Source organism: Scyliorhinus canicula, chromosome 1, assembly GCF_902713615.1.
Source record: "Scyliorhinus canicula chromosome 1, sScyCan1.1, whole genome shotgun sequence".
Taxonomy (NCBI): Eukaryota; Metazoa; Chordata; class Chondrichthyes; order Carcharhiniformes; family Scyliorhinidae; genus Scyliorhinus; species Scyliorhinus canicula.
Window position 1 is genome coordinate 70,494,917 of NC_052146.1, and position 20,039 is coordinate 70,514,955.

Below are 20,039 nucleotides of genomic sequence, written 5' to 3' on the forward strand. Positions count from 1 at the left end.
TTATGAGCGACGAACTGCATCAATTCCTGCTCAGCAAGGGCATTGCCTCAAGCAGGACGACCAATTACAACCCCCGGGGGAATGGACAGGTAGAGAGGGAGAACGGAACGGTCTGGAAGACCGTCCTACTGGCCCTACCGTCCAGGAATCTCCCAGTCTCCCGCTGGCAGGATGCTCTCCACTCCATCCGATCCCTGATGTGTACCACGACCAACCAAATACCTCACAAACATCTCCTTGTCTTCCCTAGGACGTCCTCCTCCGGGACCTTGCTCCCGACATGGCTGGCAGATTCTGGACCCATCCTGCTCTGCAAACACGTGCGGGTGCACAAGTCGGACCCATTGGTCGAGAGGGTCCATCTCCTTCACGCTAACTCTCAATATGCCTACTTTGCGTACCCCGACGGCCGACAGGATACGGTCTCCCTTCGGGTCATGGCGCCCGCTGGATCCCCACCCACACCCCCACCACCACCAGCCCCCTCCCTCCTACGGGTGCACCCCACAGCCGCCCCCTTCCCAGGTGGATCAAACCTCCCACTGGTCCCATCCAGGGGTGATGAAGCTGCCGAAGAAGTCTAAGCCATGCTCCCGGAGCCACGGATGCCCGACCCGGCACCTGCATCACCGCCGAAGCTACGATGATCACAGAGGACGACCAGGGACCCCGATCGACTAATTGCTTCATTCTGATTGTAAATAAATACTGTAAATAGTTGTGACATGTAACAAGGCAAAACACTGGGCTAATGTATACGGGTACCACCATAACCTCAACCTCTACCACTGTATAACGTGAGACCACCACCCCGCCGGACTCTTTTTTTTAAAACAGGGGGTGAATGTGGTAGTCGGTATTAGGGGTATTATGGTACCCTGGACAATGCTGTAAGACCATTGGTGTGGGAGGTACCCGAGACTGCTGTATCATTGGTGAAGCCTGCCTGCTGGTTCCGCCCAGTAAGGCGGAGTATAGGAGCCCGTGTCACCCCAGCAGCTGCATTCTGTACCTGCGCTGCTGGGGGAAACATCTAGTACAATAAAGCCTTCAATTATCGTCCAATCTCGCTTCTGGAGTCATTGATTGAGCATCAGTTGGAACAGGGGGTTTTAAACCATATGTATCCTATCAGGTGAGCTTCCACCCACTTAATAGGGGAATTCATGTTCCACGAAGCCCACAGGAAGAACTACTGACGATCCTCCATGTGCTTCGTGGCCACCATAACAGTGAGAAATTTAAATTAAAGTCTCACTATAATAATATAAAGCCACAATAATTTTATGGCATAGTTACGGAGAAGCATAAGTAGGCCCTTTAACCCAAGCCTGTTCTGTCTTTCAATGATATCATGGCTAATCTGCAAGCCAAATCTATATACTCACCCTCTGCTCTACTGTTACCCAACGGGGTGTTACAAAACAAGTCTTCAATCAGCTATTTAGTTCAATTTGAATTCAGATAGTTCCGTATTTTTAAATGCAGAATTCGAATATTGTTCTCTTTGGGGCAAATTTAATTTTTGATGGGCATGCTCAGCCGGAGGAATCGGGAGCTGCCGCATATCCTATTCCTGCCCGCATCCAATTGGAACTTGCGATATTACACTGGCTACTATGGGAAATGCGGCTAAATTTGTGGAGCAGGGGCGGGCGTGCACCGTGTCCAACGGTGTCCACCACAAACTTCAAAACCAGCCTCTGCAGGCTTCAGAAGAATACCTGTGAGAGCCATGGCAGCAGCAGGAGGCTGCAGCAGATGGGAGAAGAGTTCGGGTAGCCAGCAAGCGCCCCGTTTCCTGGATATCTGTCTCTCAGTCCTAGTGGAGCCATGTCCTGATGCTGAGGGGTGGGAGGAGGCCACACCACCTCACGAAGAAGGTTTGGGTCGAGATGGTAGGAGAGATCAGTTGGCAGGACTATCCGGTGTTGGGAAAGGTTCAATGAGCTTCTTCTGCGCTCAGCACGAGTGAGTACTCAGTTAGCATTGTGCTGAACAAGGCACCAAGGAGGGTGGCCATAGTTACCATGTGCAGGTCTCGGGTAGTCTCAGATCACACATGAGCCTGTGCAATCGAAGGCTGTAGAGATGAATTAACAGCCTCTGGTCCATCAAAAGCTCAAGGGTCTAGGGGGAATATTCTCAAACCTCTTGAGGGTGTTTTGAGTTTGGGGGGGGGCATGCTTTGATGTTTGTGAAAGCTTTCAGCACTCATTGGAGCTCCACACTGACTTGCAGAAGAATCGGAGCCACAACAATCGGGAGCGATCTTCCACTGAGGAGGGTGGGGGGCGTCATAACAGGCGATCCTCATCAGCTCAGAGCTGGGGGCTTTGGAGCTGGAAGGTGAGCAAGGCACAAAGCCATCAGGCTGCAGAGAGACAGGCATCTCTGAGGAAGGTAAGAAGAGCCTGTTGGTCTGAAGTATCTGATATTCAGGGTAAAGGTGATGAAGCAGGCTCTCCTCCATCAGAACAACCTTATTTATGTGCTCGTAACTGAGAAACTAGGACCAAGCATGATGACGAGCATGCACTGGGATACCAACCTGTGCTTTGACTAATGAATATTACCCTTTGTTTCCATCCCCAGCCAGCAGGCAGTGGTGAGGATGCTTCACATTTGCAAGGGCAGAAGGCGGAGGTAGGGAGTGCCCAGAGCACCAGTAATTGGAAGACTGCTGGCAACAAGAGCCATGCAGAGTCCGAGGAAATTGATGTCCAGCAGGATGTGCGGGGAATCTGGTGGAGATACCTGAGGGTCGGTGTTGCCATGGTTTCTGTCATGGAAGAAACCTTGGGCAGCATGAGCACTAAGGTGACCCTGAACTCCAAGCGCACAGCCTCACCCATTGATAGATTGGTGGCTATCATGGAGTGACACCTCCAGTAGCTACTGGTGTTGCGCTCGGACGTGCAAATCCTCACACAGGCACTAACCTCAAGCGGTCAGTGTAGAAGAAGGAGGCAACAACCAGTGTCACCCATAATTGCCCATTCTTAAATGGTGAACAGGGAGATGAAGACACATCTCAGAATGGTGGACAAGGTGGCCACCATCTCTATGGACTCCTCTCATGGAGCCCTGGACGAGGGCACCAGTTCCTTTCTCTGTATGCCAATCTCTGCTCCATTCCAGGAGTGGCGGTGACCAAGGATTGCATAGCCATGTTGTCTAGTGAACCCTCCCCATCGATGCCTGCTCAGGCTCTGCTGACCACCAAGGTCATCTGTGCCAACAGGGCAATAAGAACAGCAACCAGCCTCCTATCAGCGAGGGCTAGGAACACCTAGATGTAGTACCCAGAAACATAAACTGAAGACACATTAGGCATAAGCATAATCAAGATGTAATGTTTATGATCTGTGTGGATCAACCTTTTAGTATATCTCTGAATTTATCATCTTGAATATCATACTGCATTCATGCCAGGTGTGTCCTGTGTTCTGCATTGGTGTCACAGCCTTATCAGGAATGTCCAGGATATCAAACTTTATTGGGTGGGAGTGGCATCATGGAATTGGTGAGTGTTATGTGTCTGGGATGATGGTATTGCCCACTGCCACTGCTGGATGTGTCCTTGGTGTTATGCCACCCTCGAGGTTTCTCAGTACATCCTAGTAGTTCTTGCCCTCTGGCTGCCTGGCATCAATGTTGGAGCCCTCGTCTGTGGCTGCTGTATCATCATCTTCCTGCTCAAGTGACGCCCCCCTGGGGAGAGTGAGACTGTGAAGAATACAGCACACTACCACAATGAGCCACACTCACTCAGGTGGGGACTGCAGGGCACCCCTGAATCGGTTGAGGCATCCAAACCTTATCTTCAGAGGCCCATGGTCCTTTCCACCATGGCCCTCGTGGATCCATGATAGCAGTTGTGTCCTCTGCGTTCGTCCTTGATCGGCTGAGAGGCATCATCATCAGCAGGTAATCCTTGTTTCCAATCAATGGAAAAGCTGGAGCACCAAAGAGCCTGGGTGCCTGTGAGAGACAGAATGTATGAATCATGGTTGCTACCCGAGTACCTCGTGCATACCTATAGGATCTGGCTCCCGTGGTCACTGGCAATCTGAACATTCATTGAGTGGTAGCCCTTCCTGTTCACAGAGGCTCCCGCTGGCCAGCTAGTGCCTTGATGGGACAATCAATGGCTGCCTAGATGTGGGGGAACTCAGCACTGGCTGCAAAACCTCTTCCCCCGTTGAACCTGGATAACCTGGTCTGTCCTGAAATCGATGAATCTACACACATCTGAATAGTGCATCAGTTACCAGCTTAACACAGCTGTGTGCAGCTGTCCCTGAGACTCCACTGAGATCACCCACAGCGCCCTGGAAGAATCCGGAGGTATAAAAATTTATTGTCACCATGGCCTTCAGAGTTACAGGCATTGGGTGCTTCCCCACACAATTGGAGGCTACCTCGGGCCTTATCTGGCAGGTGCTTGTGACTGCTTCCCTTGAAAGTCGGAGGGCCCTGCGGCACTGGACCTCAGTCATGTCAAGGTAATGGGACCACTGCCATGACACCCTGACAGCCGAGTGGTGGCATCTTCTCTGGGGCAGCCTTCTTTTCGTCTCTGATGGCCCTAATCATCCTGTGCCTGGACTACTGCCCAAGGGGGATGCCTGCAACCACCTTGCCTCCTCAATCTCTGTTCCCTGTCCTTCTCAGGGGAGGAGGAGGTACTCAGTGCCGAGAATACAGGTTGGCTAATGGGGCTCACCCATATGTGCCCAACACCTAAAACACTCATTCCATACTAAACACCACCTCACCTCACTCCCATTGTTGCCAGCAGGGCCTTTTACCTCACACTTGAAACTTAAAAAATCAATTCCGGTTGGGCCACATGCCCGTGCCACAAGCTTAAAATCGTATGGGCAATGTGAAATTCGGGTCAACTGGGGTTGCAGGCAGGTGTGTGTATATATTGGGAAGTTTATATTTTAGTGGTGTAGAAATGTCTTTCTTCCTGTCCCATCATTTGGTTACTTCCTATTTTTTGTGTTGTGAAACTGAAAGCTTTGTAGAGAACTCTCTGTTGTGGTCCTTCTGTGTGAATCTGTGGTGGCAGTATTGGCATTTATATGATCTGCAAACACAAGATAAGATTCAGCAGCCAAACCAGCAGGTTTGTGACACTCCAGGAAAGTCACTTCCAGTCATCTCCTTAATTGCTTTGCAGTGAAGCATCAGAAATGAAGCCAGGATCCAGACTCCTCCTCGAGGTTCACCTCCTGTCAATCAGTGGAACTCGTTTGGAGGTGAAGCCCAAAGCTGACCAGCTGAAAATGATCATGAATGAGCGGCAGAAAGGCAACTGCTATTTCCAGACCAAGAATTACAAGTTGGCAATCCTTTGCTACACTTGTGCTTTGACAATCATAGATGCAAACACCAAAGGTATCAAACAACTTTTTTTGAATTTTCTTTCTTATTAAAAATGTATTCTGCAATGTTAATTGAAACCTTTGAAATTACATCCATTAATGGCATCAGAATTACAGTCCAGAGCCCATGAATGCACACAATCAATACACCATCGTCAATTACTTATGTTCTCTACTTCCACACACACCTACCTTTCAATGGCACACTAACCAGAACGTATTGGGTTCAAGCCCCAAGCAGACACTTGAGCACAAAAATCTAGGCAGACATCTCAATACAGTACTGAGATTATGCTGCACTGTTGGGAGGTGTCTTCTTTCAGATATAAAAGACCGAGTGGCACTATTTTAAGCAGGGAAGTTCTTCCTGGTTTCTTGGACAATATCTATCTTTCAATCAAAACGTATATAAAAATGACTGGTTCAATACCACATTGTTATTTGTGAAATCTGGCTGCATCCAAATTCAGATGTGAAGTTTATATTATTACATATTTTCAAAAGTAGTTATTTGATGTGAAGCATTTTGTGACATCTTAAGGTCATTAAAGATGCGAAGTAAATTCAAATTCTTCCTTTTGCCTGCAACTTGAAGACCTCCACCCACAGTCCCCATTTACTCACATGCACAAGTAATTTTAAATGTACTGAGGCATCACAATGTGTTGCAATTAAATCATCAACAATACTCCTTATTTCTACATCTGCAACATAGCCATCTTAGCCCCTCTGCTGCTAAGATTTGTTTTTGTGGCCTCCAAACTCAAAGGGCGCAATTGACCCAAAAAATTACTAAGTGTATTATAATATCCCACACGGGACCTACAAGGTGGGAATGCTTGTCGTCCTCAGGCTCGGAGTATGAGCTCCCCCACTAGGGGTGGGTATCTCATTTACCCAGCGTATGCAAGGTCGAACAGCAAGGCACCGACCAAAGAGGAACCCGATAGGGGCCTACCGGGAAGTGTATATATATCATTTGTAAATAAAACTTTGTTCTTATTTTTACATGGTGTGGACTCCCCGGGCGGGATTCTCCAGGAATTGGCGGGGCGGGCAGAAACGGCGCAGTGGAGTGGCGGGAACCACTCTAGTGTCGGGCCACCCCAAAGATGCGGAATCCTCCGCACCTTCAGGGGCTAGGACGGCAGCGGAGTGGTTTGCCCCCGGCCGGCCGGCATGGAAGGTCTTTGGCGCTGCGCCAGCCGGGGCCGAAGGGACTCCGCTGGACGATGCGGGTCCGCGAATGCTCGGGAGCGTCAGCGTCTGCTGACGTCATCCCCGTGCAGGGGGGTTGTTCACCTTCGTGCCGGCCATTGCGGAGGCCTACACAGCCCGCGTAGGAATAGGGTGCCCCCACGGCACAGGTCCGCCCGCGGATCGGTGGGCCCCGACCGTGGGGCAGGCCACCATGGGGGCACCCCCCGGGGCCAGATTGCCCCCCCGAGGACCCCGGCGGCCGCCCACGGAGCTGGGTCCCGCCGGTAGGGATTTACGCCAACGGGACCCAGCAAAAACAGGCAGGAACTCGGCCCATCGCGGGCCGGAGAATTCGGGCGGCCCCAGGACCCATTGAGTCGCGCCGGTCCCCGCCATTCTCCGAGGCGGGCGGCATGATTCACGCCGCGGCGACTTTTATGGGGTGGGAGAATTCGGAGGCTGGCGGGGGCGGGATTCACGCCGACCCCCGGCGATTCTCTGACCTGGCGGGTGGGCGGACAATCCCGTCCCCCATGTCCTTATTAAACTGCCGATGAGGAGTAAATTGGTTTGCTGTCGACGCTGCAACCTACTCAGCTGAGCCACCTCCCCGATTTTCTGGACCTAGGTTTGGATTTCTTTGATTCACCATGCCTCTGTTTGGGCGGTAAAATATATTTCACGCCGGTGTTCAAGAATGGAACCAATGTACTGAACAAATGCGTTATTTCATCCGGGCCAACAGTATCATGGAGAACGAGTGCCAGACAGACATACTGTTGGCGGCCTGTGGACCACATATGTTTGAGATGATCTGGAGACTCATGTACTGGCGATATCGGATACAAATACATTCAACCAGCTCGGGACACTTGTGGCACAGCACCTTAACCCGACCCCATCGATAATTCAAAGATATCAGTTTAATACAGCAGAGAGATCCACCAGTGAGTCCGTCACTGGGTTTGTGTCTCGACTATGGAATAGAGCCGAGTTTTGTGAGTATGGAACTGTTTTGTTTGACATGCTCTGCAATTTCTTGGTCTGCAGTATCAATAATATGAAAACTCAGAAAAAGCTTTTGGGTGAATCTCCCGAACTTTTCAGCAGGTGCTGCAGATCTCCTCATCTCAGTAAAGTGCGGAACGCGGCGTCCAAGAGATACAAGGGATAGAGGGGAACGTTTGAGGTGTTGCCCCTCACGTGGTCTCACCACGGCCCGGATGTGGCGCTACCAATTGCACACAAAAGACTCAATATGGTACAAGAGAGGCTTTATTACAGTGAGATGCTATTCCTTCGTCTGCAGCTGTAGAATGGCATCTCAGGGAAACTTATGAATATTTATACTGCTCCCTGTGGGCGGAGCTAGCCGGCAGGGGCTTACCGGAAAACCTGTAATACAGGTACTGTCATGCATCCCCTAATGCAAGCACACACATATATACAGTGGTAGAGATCACCACATTCACCCCCTGTAAAAAATGAGTCCGGCGGGGGTGACGTGAAACTATAATACATAAACGTGATCTATTTACAGAGGGGGGAAAAGGGAACCAAGAGTTCATCGGGCAACCCTGTGTCCGTCACAGGTTGAGTTGGACCGGCGGTCGGACGTTCCGTTGCGAGCGACGCAGCAGTGGTGGCGACGTCTGCACAGGCGGTGTCGTCGTCGACGGAGTAGGTGCTGGCGGTGTTGGTGCTGGCCAGTGGCGGGATGACTCCGAGAGTGAGCCGAAATCTTCCATGTCCTCTAGTGTGGGCAGGGGAACGAGGGATGGACCTGGTGGGGCTGAATTCGGGGGTGCCGGGGAAAAGGAGGGTGCCGCGTGGGTAGGGAGGAGTGTGGGCATGGGATCGGCAGCCGAGGTAGCCAGGTCCCTGAGCGAGACTGTATCTTGGCGGCCGTCGGAGAACTCTACATAGGCGTACAGGGGGTTCGCGTGGAGCAGGCGTACCTTATCCACCAGAGGATCTGCCTTGTGGTGCTTGACATGCCTACGAAGAAGGACTGGCCTTGGAGCAGTGAGCCAAGTCAGGAGCACCACCCTGGAAGTAGACTTCCTAGGGAAGGCAAAAACGCGTTCATGGGGTGTATTGTTAGTTGCGGTGCACAGCAGTGACCGAATGGAATGGAGCGCGTCAGGGAGGACCTGCTGCCAGCGAGCGGCTGGAAGGTTCCTGGACCGTAGGGCCAGCTGGACGGCCCTCCATACCGTCCCGTTCTCCCTCTCTACCTGCCCGTTTCCCCGGGGGTTGTAGCTGGTCATCCTGCTGGAGGCGATACCCCTGCTGAGCAGGAACACGCAGCTCATCACTCATGAATGAGGATCCCCTGTCACTGTGGATATAGTCGGGGAAACCGAACAGAGCGAATATGGAATCAAGGGCCTTGATGATGGTGGCAGACGTCATATCTGGGCATGGGATGGCGAAGGGGAACCTAGAGAATTCGTCGACCACACTAAGGATGTAGGTGTTGCGGTCGGTGGAGGGGAGGGGCCCTTTGAAATCCATGCTGAGGCGTTCAAAGGGGCAGGACGCTTTCACCAGGCGCCCGCGGTCTGGCCGGTAGAAGTGCGGCTTGCACTCCGCACAGACCTGGCAGTCTCTGGTGACTGTCCGTCCTTCCTCGACGGAGTAGGGAAGATTGCGGGCTTTGACCAGATGGTAAAACCGAGTGACCCCCGGATGGCAAAGGCTCTCGTGCAAGGCACGGAGCTGGTTCACTTGTGCGCTGGCACAGGTACCTCGGGAGAGGGCATCTGGGGGTTTGTTGAGCTTGCCGGGGCGATACAAGGTCTCGTAATTATAGGTGGAGAGCTTGATTCTCCACCGCAAGATTTTATCATTTTTGATCTTGCCCCGCTGCGTGTTGTTAAACATGAAGGCAACCGACCGTTGGTCAGTGAGGAGAGTGAATCTCCTGCCGGCCGGGTAATGCCTCCAGTGCCGCACCACTTCAACGATTGCCTGGGCCTCCTTTTCAACAGAGGAATACCAAATTTCGGAGGCATGGAGGGTGCGTGAAAAGAATGCCACGGGTCTGCCTGCTTGGTTTAGAGTGACGGCAAGGGCAACATCTGAAGTGTCGCTCTCTACTTGGAAGGGCAGTGTCACGTCTACTGTGTGCATCCCGGCCTTGGCTATGTCTGAGCGAATACGAGCGAAGGCCTGTTGTGCCTCGGCCGTGCGGGGAAATTGTGTGGACTGGATCAGTGGGCCTTGTCCGCGTATTGTGGGACCCACTGGGCGTAGTAAGAAAAGAACCCCATGCAGCGTTTGAGAGCTTTGGGGCAGTGGAGGAGGGGAAGCTCCATGAGGGGGCGCATGCGGTCGGGATCGGGCCCCAGTAGTCTATTTTGGACTACGTAGCCGAGGATGGCTAAGCGGTCTGTGCAGAACACGCATTTCTCCTTGTTGTAAGTGAGGTTGAGGAGAGATGCGGTGTGGAGAAATTTAGCACGGTTGGCGTCATGATCCTGCTGGTCGCGGCTGCAGATGGTGACATTGTCTAAGTACGGAAACGTGGCCCGCAGTCCGTACCGGTCAACTATTTGGTCCATTTCTCGCTGAAATACCGAGACCCTGTTAGTGACGCCGAAGGGAACCCTAAGAAATTGATACAGTTGACCGTCCGCCTCGAAGGCAGTGTAGGGACGGTCCGATTTACGGATGGGGAGCTGGTGGTAGGCGGATTTCAGGTCAATTGTCGAGAAGACCCGGTACTGTGCAATCTGATTGACCATATCAGATATGCGAGAGAGGGGGTGCGCGTCGAGCTGCGTTTACCGGTTGATGGTCTGGCTGTAGTCCACGACCATCCTGTGTTTCTCCCCAGTTTTAACCACCACCACTTGGGCTCTCCAGGGGCCGTTGCTGGCCTCGATAATACCGGATGGGGTCCGATGCAATACCCGTAACAAATGCATCCTGCATGAGTAGATTCAAATGTTCCGTGGCCGAGACGGCCTGGCAGTCGCAGTCCCGTACTAGAGGGATAAGGGCCCGCCAGAAGTCCTCAATCGACTCACCCGGTTGTTGAACGCGAGTGGAGAGTACATGTCTCGCAAACAGAGTGTTCGTCGACTGAGCGTAATTCTCTTTGAGCAGTTCAATGACCCGGGCGTAGGTAGGCGCGTCCTGAATCAGCGGGAACACGCTGGAGCTCAGCCTTGAGTATAGGAGTTGTACCTTCTGAGCCTCCGATGGTGCAGGGTCCGCTGAGGAGATGTAGGCCTCGAAAACATCCAGCCAGTGGTTAAAGTCTTTCCTGGCGTGTGGCGACTGCGGATCCAGCTGCAGGCGATCAGGCTTGATTCTGATGTCCATGATGTTGGAAAATCTTACTGTAATAAATTGTGGCGCTAACAATTGCACACAAAAGACTCGATACGGTACAAGAGAGGCTTTATTACAGTGAGATGCTATTCCTTCATCTGCAGCTGTAGAATGGCATCTCAGGGAAACTTATGAATATTTATACTACTCCCTGTGGGTGGAGCTAGCCGGCAGGGGCTTACTGGAAAACCTGTAATACAGGTACTGTCATACATCCCCTAATGCAAGCACACACATATATACAGTGGTAGAGATCACCACACCAGACCAAACACCTCTGCAACTCTGGCTTCTGGGAGAACAGCCGGCCCCTGACTCAGCTGAAGACGATTCCGGCCTGTGTGTAACACGTGGATGCTAGTCTAGGTGTACCTGCTGGCAGCAAGAAATCCAGTGCTCCAGGCTTCCCGGTTGAGGTAGGCATCAGCCCCAGGGCCGGGCCTTGCATTTGAATGACCCAGTAGAGGCCAAGGATGAGACTGAGATGCAGCTGAAGTGTTTGGCAGTGCCATGTGTGGCCCCTATTCACATTCTGATACAAGTGAATGGTCATATGCTCCACATGGAGCTGGATATGGGAGCTCGTACTCCGCAAGGAGCCTGAGGAAGACGAGCATTCCTCAGATATTTTGTGGCACAGAGCACATTTGACCTTATCAAACAAAGAGTGTATACTGACATGGTGGCTCATTTGGCCACTTATACAGAGGAATGACTGAATATCATAGGGTCCATCCTCACTCCGGTGGTTTATGGGTGCCAGTTAGTGCGTTTCTCCCTCATTGTTGTGCAAGGAAGTGGCCCCAGCCTGTTGGGCCGCGATTGGCTGCACCCGCAGTAGTTGGATTGGCAGCATATCCTCCAAATGGGGTCTGGTGGTTTGTGTACGGTACTGAGCAAACTCGAGGAGGTTTTCCAGCTGATTTGTGTACCATTAAAGGGGCCGTGGCTAAAATCCAGGTGGACCTTGGGGCTCAGCCTTGATCGTTTCATGCCCATCGGTTCTCTAAGCTATTGTGGAGAAGGTTGAGACCAAACTTCGGCGTTGGGAACATTTGGGCAATTTTCGGCCAGTGCTTCCCTGGTGGACGGTGCCGGTGGTCCCCATCATGAAGCCGGAGAAGACCGTCTGCCTCTGCGGTAACTAGAAATTAACAATGAACATGGCTTCAAGATTGGACCGTTACCTCTCTACCTCGCATCGAGGATTAAATGCAACACTGGCCGGTGGCTGTACAGTCACAAAACTGGACATTAGCAACGCTTATCTACAGCAGGAGCTCAGCGAACCCTCACGGAAGTACATCATAATTTATACACACAAGGGAGTCGATGAGTACACCCAGCTTCCGTTCGGAGCCTCCTGGCTTGTGCAGTTCCTGCGTGGATTGCCACGCATTGCATTTTACTTGAATAACATCTTAGTCACAGGGGCCACAGAACAAGAACATTACAGAACAAGAACATTTGCAGAACCTCGAGATGATGTTGAAGCAGTTTTCCGAGTATGGGACCTGTCTTCGCCGTGCGAAGTGCGTGTTTCACGCAAAAGTGTTATATTTGGGATATCGGGTGCACTGAGATGGCCTACACCCAGTCACTAAGAAGATACGGGCAATCAAAATGGATCCGGCTTGTGAGATGCCAAGGAGCTGGGCTCTTTCCTTGGATTGGTGAATTATTATGCGCACTTCATTCCAAATTTGGCTACCCCCCCCCCCCCCCCCCCCCCCCCCCCCCCGGTCTCACTGGCTTTCGGAAAAGTGCCAGCCTTGGGCAAGGCCCAGGATATGGCGCTTGACAAGATGAAGCAGCGATTGTCTTCTTCTAAAGGGGCATTGACACATTTTAACTCCTCAAAACCGTTGTACATCACATGCAATGCTTCCCCGTATGGCATTCGGGCAGTTTTGTCCCATCGAATGGACGACGGCCATGACCATCCAATCGCTTTTGCTTCCCTGATGCCGACTACAGCCAAAATAATTCCTAGCCCAGATCAAAAAGGTCTGGTGCTCGTATTCAGTGTAAAGCAATTTAATCTGTTTGTCTATGGCCGCCATTTTGAATCATCATTAATCACAAGCCATTGCTCGGCCTCTTCCGTGAAGACAAGGCGACCCTGCCAAGAGCGACTGCAAGGATTCGGTGCTGGGCTCTGTTATTGGCAGCTTACGAATACTCTTTCGAGCACTACCCAGGGACCCAGATTAGGTTTGCTGATGCGATGAGCAGTCTTCCGCTGCAGATGAAGGGATTATTGTTTTGAATTTCTTTTTTAAAATATTTTTATTCGGTTTTTAACATTTTATACATAAAACAAAACAATGCAAAACAACATGAACAACAGAAACACTCCCTCCACTCTTGCAAACACATCCCAAAAGGATAGCCCCCTGCATCCCTAACCCACTCCCCCCCCCCCCCCCAGCAACCCCCTTTAAAGTGAAGAATAAACATACCCCATCTCTTGTGGAATCCCTCAATCGCCCCACTCGAGGTAAACTTAACTTTCTCCAAATACAGGAACACCATCAAGCCCCCAGCCATAATGAGGCACTGGGCGGAGAGACTGACCTTCATCCCAACAGGACCCGCCTGCGAGCAATCAACGAGGTGAAGGCTTAAACTTCTGCCTCTGCTCCCGTCTGCAGCCCCGACAAATCCGACACCCCAAATATGGCCCCCAGGGGACTGGACTCCAAATCCAAGTGCAAGATCACCGACATAGTGCTGAAAAACGACCCCAAAACTTTCTCCAACTTCGGGCAGGACCAGGTTATATGTACATGGTTGGCCGGACCTCTCCCACACCACTCGCAAGTGTCCACCACCCCTCAAACAACTGCATCATCCTCGACCTCGTCAGATGCGCCCTATGCACCACCATTAACTGCATTAACCCCAGCCTCGCGCACAAGGGTTGAGGCATTCATCCTCTGCAACACCTCAGACCACAACCCCTCCTCCATTGCCACCCCAGCTCCTCCTCCCAATTGGCCTGAACCCCGTCCAGCGATGCCAGAAGGGCAGCAAGGTAGCACAATGGTTAGCACAGTTGTTTCAGAGCTCCAGTTACACAGGTTCAATCCCGTCTTTGGTCACTGTCTGTGTGGAGTCTCCACGTTCTCCCTGTGTCTGCGTTCGTTTCCTCCGGGTGCTCTGGTTTCCTCCCACAAGTCCCGAAAAATGTGCTGTTAGGTAATCTAGATATTCTGAATTGTCCCTCTATGTACCCGAACAGATGCCGGAATGTGTCGACTCGGGCTTTTCACAGTAATTTCATTGCAGTGTTAATAAAAGCCTACTTGTGACAAAGATTATAAAAAAATATCTTCCTCCAAAACCTTCCATAAATCCCCAAGTGACCCCCAAACCCAATCCCCTCACTGACAATACCCCTTTCAACAACGAGGTGGGAGGGGTCACTGGAAACAACGGCAAAACCTTCCCTGCAAAATCTCGCACCGGCATATTAAAGGCTTCCCCCTGCGGAATCCCAAACTTATCCATCAACTCTTCCAAAATCACAAACCACCCTTCCAAAAATAAGTCCTTAATTTCCCCACCCTCCCACCCCCCAATCCTCCCATCCCCGAAACCTAGTGTCCTAGTCTCGCCGGCTCAAACACATGATGCTCTCGAACCGGCATCACCTAACTTAAAATGTTGCTGAAATTGCCTCCATTTCTTCAGCATGGCTACCACCACCGGACTACCTGAGTATTTCCCTGCGGCAAAAGGAAGCGGTTCTGTCGCCAGTGCCCTCAATCCTGACTCTGCACAATAGACTGCCTCTATCTTCACTTATATCGTCTCCGACTCCCTACCCCAACTCTGCACTTTCTGGCCTTTCGCCGCCCAATTATAATAGATCAGGGGCGGGATTGTCCGACCCTTCGCCAGGTCGGAGAATCGTCGGGGGGCGGCGTGAATCCTCCCCCCCCCCCCCCCCCCCCCCCCCCGCGACTGCTGAATTCTCCGGTGCCTGAGATTTGGCAGGGACGGGAATCGTGCCTCGCCGGTCAGCGGCCGTTCGCAGCGGCACCCCCGCCGATTCTCCGGCCCGCAATGGGCCGAAGTCCCGCTCATTCTATGCAGGTACCGCCAGCGTAAATTGGACTAGGTCACTTCCTGGCGGGACCTGCCGGCGCAAGCGGGGTCCTGGGGTGGGGGGGGGGGGCGGCGCAGGGCGATCTGGGCACAGAGGGTGCCCCCACGGTGGCCTGGCCTGCGATCGGGGCCCACCGATCCTCGGGCGGGCCTTTGCCTTGGGGGTACTCTGTTCCTACGCGCCAGCCGTGTAAGCCTCCGCGATGGCCGGCAGAAAGGTGAACCCCCCCAGCGCATGCACGGGGATGACATCAGCAGCCGTTGACGCTCCTGCGCATGTGCGGACCCGCGCCGGCCGGTGGAGTCCCTTCGTCCCCGGCTGGCATGGTGCCAAAGGCCTTCCACGCCGGCCGGTGGGGTAAAACCCCTCCGGCGCCAGCCAAGCCACCTTTGGGGTGGCCTGACGCTGGAGTGGTACACGCCACTCCGTCCCGTCGGGACCCCCCGCCCCACCGGGTACAGGAGAATCCGCCCCACATTCGGATTTCCCGTGACAGCCATGGATTGAAAGGTCGCACACAGGGCAGCTCTGGCTTGAAGGTGTTGGTTTGGCCATTTCATGCCAGTTAACAGGGCAACTCCGGCAGAAAAGTGGTTTAGATGTTGTAGAAGTAGAGGTTCGCCCCTACATCGGCATATCTACTGGTTACCAGACTTGGCAAAGAACAGTTAAAGAACTGGCTAAGGAATTGGAATTGGAGGGATCCTGTGGCACAGCAACAATTGGGAGAATGGCGGAGGGGGAAGGGTCATCATCAGTGGGAAAGCGCCAGATAGAGCATTTGATGGTCTTCACCAAGGAGAAATTTTTCCAGCAAAGGAAGGAGATGCATGGTGACTGGTCATTGAGGGAGCAGTAGCATCTCTGCGAGGGTCAACGGACCGGATCGAGAAGTGCCTCAAGGCGCAAGGGATGACGATACATGAGGTTGAAAAGGTGGTGGCCAACCAGAGCGATTGACTGTGTCCGTGGAGGTGGAGATCCTGGGGGCATCTGTGCAATACGCTGCGAGTGAAGGTGAAGGGGCAGGAGAACAGGGCCAGGCGGAAAAACTTGCGAATTGTGGGTCTGCCAGAGGATATGGAAGGAACGAATGCCACAATGTATGTGTCAAGGATTAGTGGAGGTGAAGGTGCTCGGCAAGGCCCCAGAGGTGGACTGGCCCAAAGGACCTAAAGGCAGAAGCCGAGAGCAGGGGAGCCGCTGCAGGCGGTGATTGTGAAGGTGCACAAGTTCATGGAGAAGGAGAAGATTCTAAGGTGCGCCAGGGAGAAGCAGGACTATGAACGGTAGGGGAATCCTGTCTGAATATTCCAGGACAATGGCGCGGAGCTGGATTCAACAGGGCCAAGGATGTGCTGTTTCGAAGGAGGATTCGGTTTGGGGTGTTGTACCCAGCAAAACGTTGGGTCGCATTTGAAGGCCGGGACTTCTACTTTGAGATGCCGGAAGAGGCCAATGACTTTATAAGGGGCCAGAGAGTTGGGGTGAGATGGGGGAGCTAAATCTGCAAAGGTTGAATGTTATGGCTGTTTTGTGTTGTTGGAGGGTGGGAAATGTTTGGGGAGTTGTAAATTTGTAAGGTCCCACTTCCCCCACCTTTTGTGGGGTTTCGTCTTTTGGGGAGGGGGTGACTTGTGACATTGTGTGTTTTGTTCATTTTGTTTAATGGGTAAGGAGTGTGTGTGGTGGGCCCCGCTGGGTGAGGTTGTCGGCTGGAGGGTATTTAGGCGGCAAGGTGCTGATTTCACAGGCTGTGAAGGGACCAGTGGGGGTTGGGGCGTGCATGGGGGCCTTCGAGCGCGAGTTGTCACACTAGAAAGTAATGCCGGTGAACGGAGGTGAAGTGGACGAGGAGCTTGTGAGAGGTGGCCTGGTGAGCAGGGGGAGGGGAGGGGGGATTGTGACGTGGCAGAGCTGGAGACTGAGCATGCTCATGGGCGGAGAGGGGGGAGGCCATCTTGGATGGGCCCGATTGAGGGCGGTATTAAGTGAGATAGAACGGGTGGGAGATGATGGTGGACGGTAGAAGGGAATGGAGGGGTAAGCCTCTGGTAAGAGTTGTGACATGGAACGTCCGAGGGTTAAACGTGCCGATTAAGAGGTCCAGGGATTTTGTGTACCTGAAGAGTTTGAAGGCGGAGGTGATTTTTCTGCAGGACATGCACCTTCATGTGAAAGATCAGGTTAGGTTGAGGAAGGGACAAGAATGGAGGCAGAGCGGGGCCAGCTTGGAGTTGTTGCCGTTCAAGGTAACCAGGGAAAGGTTTCGAAATTTGTGGATTCAGGTGACGACGGAAATGGGCCACGGTGCACAGGTGGAATTTGACAAGTTTGGTGGAGGGGATTTTATGACATGGGATACGATACACCAGACCACTGTGCAGGTTGTAAAGATGAATGTGCTGCCAAAGTTCCTGTTTGTGTTTCAGATCCTCACAAACTTTCTTCCCAAGGCCTTCCAGAAGTTGGAGACCGTGATCTCCGAGTTCATATGGGCAGGAATGGTGCCGCGGGTAAAGAAGACTCTGTTACAGAGGCAGAGACAGAAAGGGGGTTGGCGTTACCAAACCTGCGACACTATTATTGTGCAGTGCATGTGGAGAAGGTGAAGCGATGGAGGGTGGGGGGAGATTGGGACAAGATGGAGGAGAAGTCTGAGGACTATGGTCACAGCTCCGCTGCCATTTGCTCCGGGGAAGTATTTTGGGAGCCCGGTGGTAAGTTGATGGTCAGGAAATAGAGTCAGCACGGTGGCACAGTGGTTAGCACTGCAGCCTCACGGCGCCGAAGTCCCAGGTTCGATCCCGGCTCTGGGTCACTGTCCGTGTGGAGTTTGCACATTCTCCCCGTGTTTGCGTGGGTTTCGCCCCCACAACCCAAAGATATGCAGGCTAGGTGGATTGAACACACTAACTTGCCCCTTAATTGGAAAAAATGAATTGGTATCCAAATTTATTTTAAAAAAGGAAATGGAGTCACCTGACACTTTAAATTGGAGGGACAGATGGATTACACAGTGGAATACACTGTGTTGTCGGTACTGTGTGTAACCACAGGTTTAAGCCGGGCGAGATGGATGGGATGTATGTGAAGTGGAGGGAGGTGGAGCTGGAGAGGGTTAGGGACTTGCACTCGGGAAGTTTGCGGTCTGGATGAGTTGCGGGAGAGGTTCAGTTATCAAAGGGGAGTGAATTTAGCTTTTGGAGGTGCAGGACTTTGCGCGAAAAGAGTGGAGGGAATTTCCCAGGTTGCCGGTGTACAGTTTATTGGAGCAACTGCTGCTCCCGGATGAGTTGGGGGAGGGTAGGATTGGAGATATACACGGGTGGTTTGGTAAGGAGGGTGAGCACAAATGGTGAGGAACAAGAACAATTGAGAGGAGTTGGTGGGGGGGGGGGGGGGGGGTCAAGTAAGCTGGGGACTGCGATGCAGTGGGTGAATTCAACCTCCTTTTGTGTGAGCTTGATCCAGTGCATATTTTAACATATTTCCAAAGTTTCGGGCGAGGATGAGTGGGTTCTTCCAGAGGGTGGGCGATGAGTGCAAGAAGTGTGGGTGGGACCTGTGAATTATGCGCACATGTTCTGGGGTTTCAAAAAGCTGGAGAGATATTGGAAGGCAGTATTTGGGACACTATCTGAGATTGTGGGGGTGGAGGTCAGGCCGGACCCAATGGTAGCGATTTGTGGGGTATCAGAAGTACCGGAGCTTTTACAGGGGAAGGGGGCTGATGTTGTGGCCTTCACCTCTCTCAGGAAGAAGGATCCTGCTAAATTGGAAGTTGGATACGCCCCCGCATGTGGCGGCCTTGCTGGTGGACTTGTATGAATTTCTCCGGTTGGAGAAGATTAATTTTGAGTTGAGGAGGTCAGCAGAGGGTTTTGAGATGCTGTGGGAGTTGTCCATGATGGTGTCTGAGGAACTGTTCGTCGTGGGTGGTGTGGGGGAAACTGTATAGACTATGGACTGTGATTTGTGGACTGTGTATTTTATATGTTGTTTTACATTGTTTGGAATAAAGTATACTTTAAAAGTAATACTTCAGAGTTAGAAGAACCAAACCCGCCCCAACTGTTGCCCTCTCTGAAACACTGTCTTCTGAATCCTCGCTGCCTTACCCGCCCATACAAATGACAAAATCAACTGTTCCATCCCTATTAAAAAAACAGCTTCGGCAAAAAGATCGGTAAGCTCTGGAATAAAAATAAAAATCGCAGCAAGATAATCATCTTTACCGCCTGCACTGTCCTGAATTTCATGGACTCCTGGCCTATCACTGCCTTGTGTGTTTGTGACTGGACGCAAACTGACCTTGTACTAGCCAAGGTGCATCATCTGGTGCTACACGACGGGTAGCATCAGCAACTACCAGGGGAGTTGAAGGCTTCCTCTTCAAAATCATCAGCTGACTGTGGAGGATGGCATCCTCCTGTGAGGCACCAGCCAGGGTTATTGTCCCGGCAAAGGGACAGGCTATCGCGTTGAAGGACCTTCACAATGGACATCCCAGAGTGTCCAAAATGAAGAAGCTGGCGAGAAGCTATATTTGGTGGCCAGGTTTGGACACGGATTTCGAGACATTAGCCCAGCAGTGCTCCATCTGTCAAGAGCATCAGAAGCGCTCCATGGTGGCACCCCGACATGTCTAGGAGTAGAAGGGCGTCCTTGGGTCCATGTGCACACTGATTTGCAGATCCCTTCTTGGGATTGATGTTTCTCGCCCTGGTGGACGCCAACTCAAAATGGCTGGAGGTCCACCAAATGGCGTTGATCACCTCTAAGGTGACCAATGAGCGATTGCATTTCTTTTTCCACCCACAGAATCCTGAAGGTACATTTACGAGTGAAGAGTTTGCCGCTTTTGTGAATTCGCCACACCTGCATTGGCCCATATCATCCAGCAGAGAGGAAAGTGCAGACGATTAAACGGGGGCTCAAGAAACAGACGTCCGGCTCGATGGACACAAGACTGGCGCGATTTTCAT

General features: G+C 52.1%; 1 protein-coding gene across 1 annotated transcript in view; it reads left to right on the forward strand.

Annotated features, from left to right (window-relative positions):
- The window catches only part of LOC119963670 (peptidyl-prolyl cis-trans isomerase FKBP8-like), an 84,051-nt gene that overhangs the window by 16,763 nt on the left and 47,249 nt on the right, over positions 1 to 20,039 (forward strand). Inside the window, exon 4 of the mRNA XM_038792991.1 lies at positions 5,192 to 5,409. Coding sequence (XP_038648919.1) covers positions 5,192 to 5,409 — 218 coding nt within the window. The remainder of the gene's footprint in view (positions 1 to 5,191; positions 5,410 to 20,039) is intronic.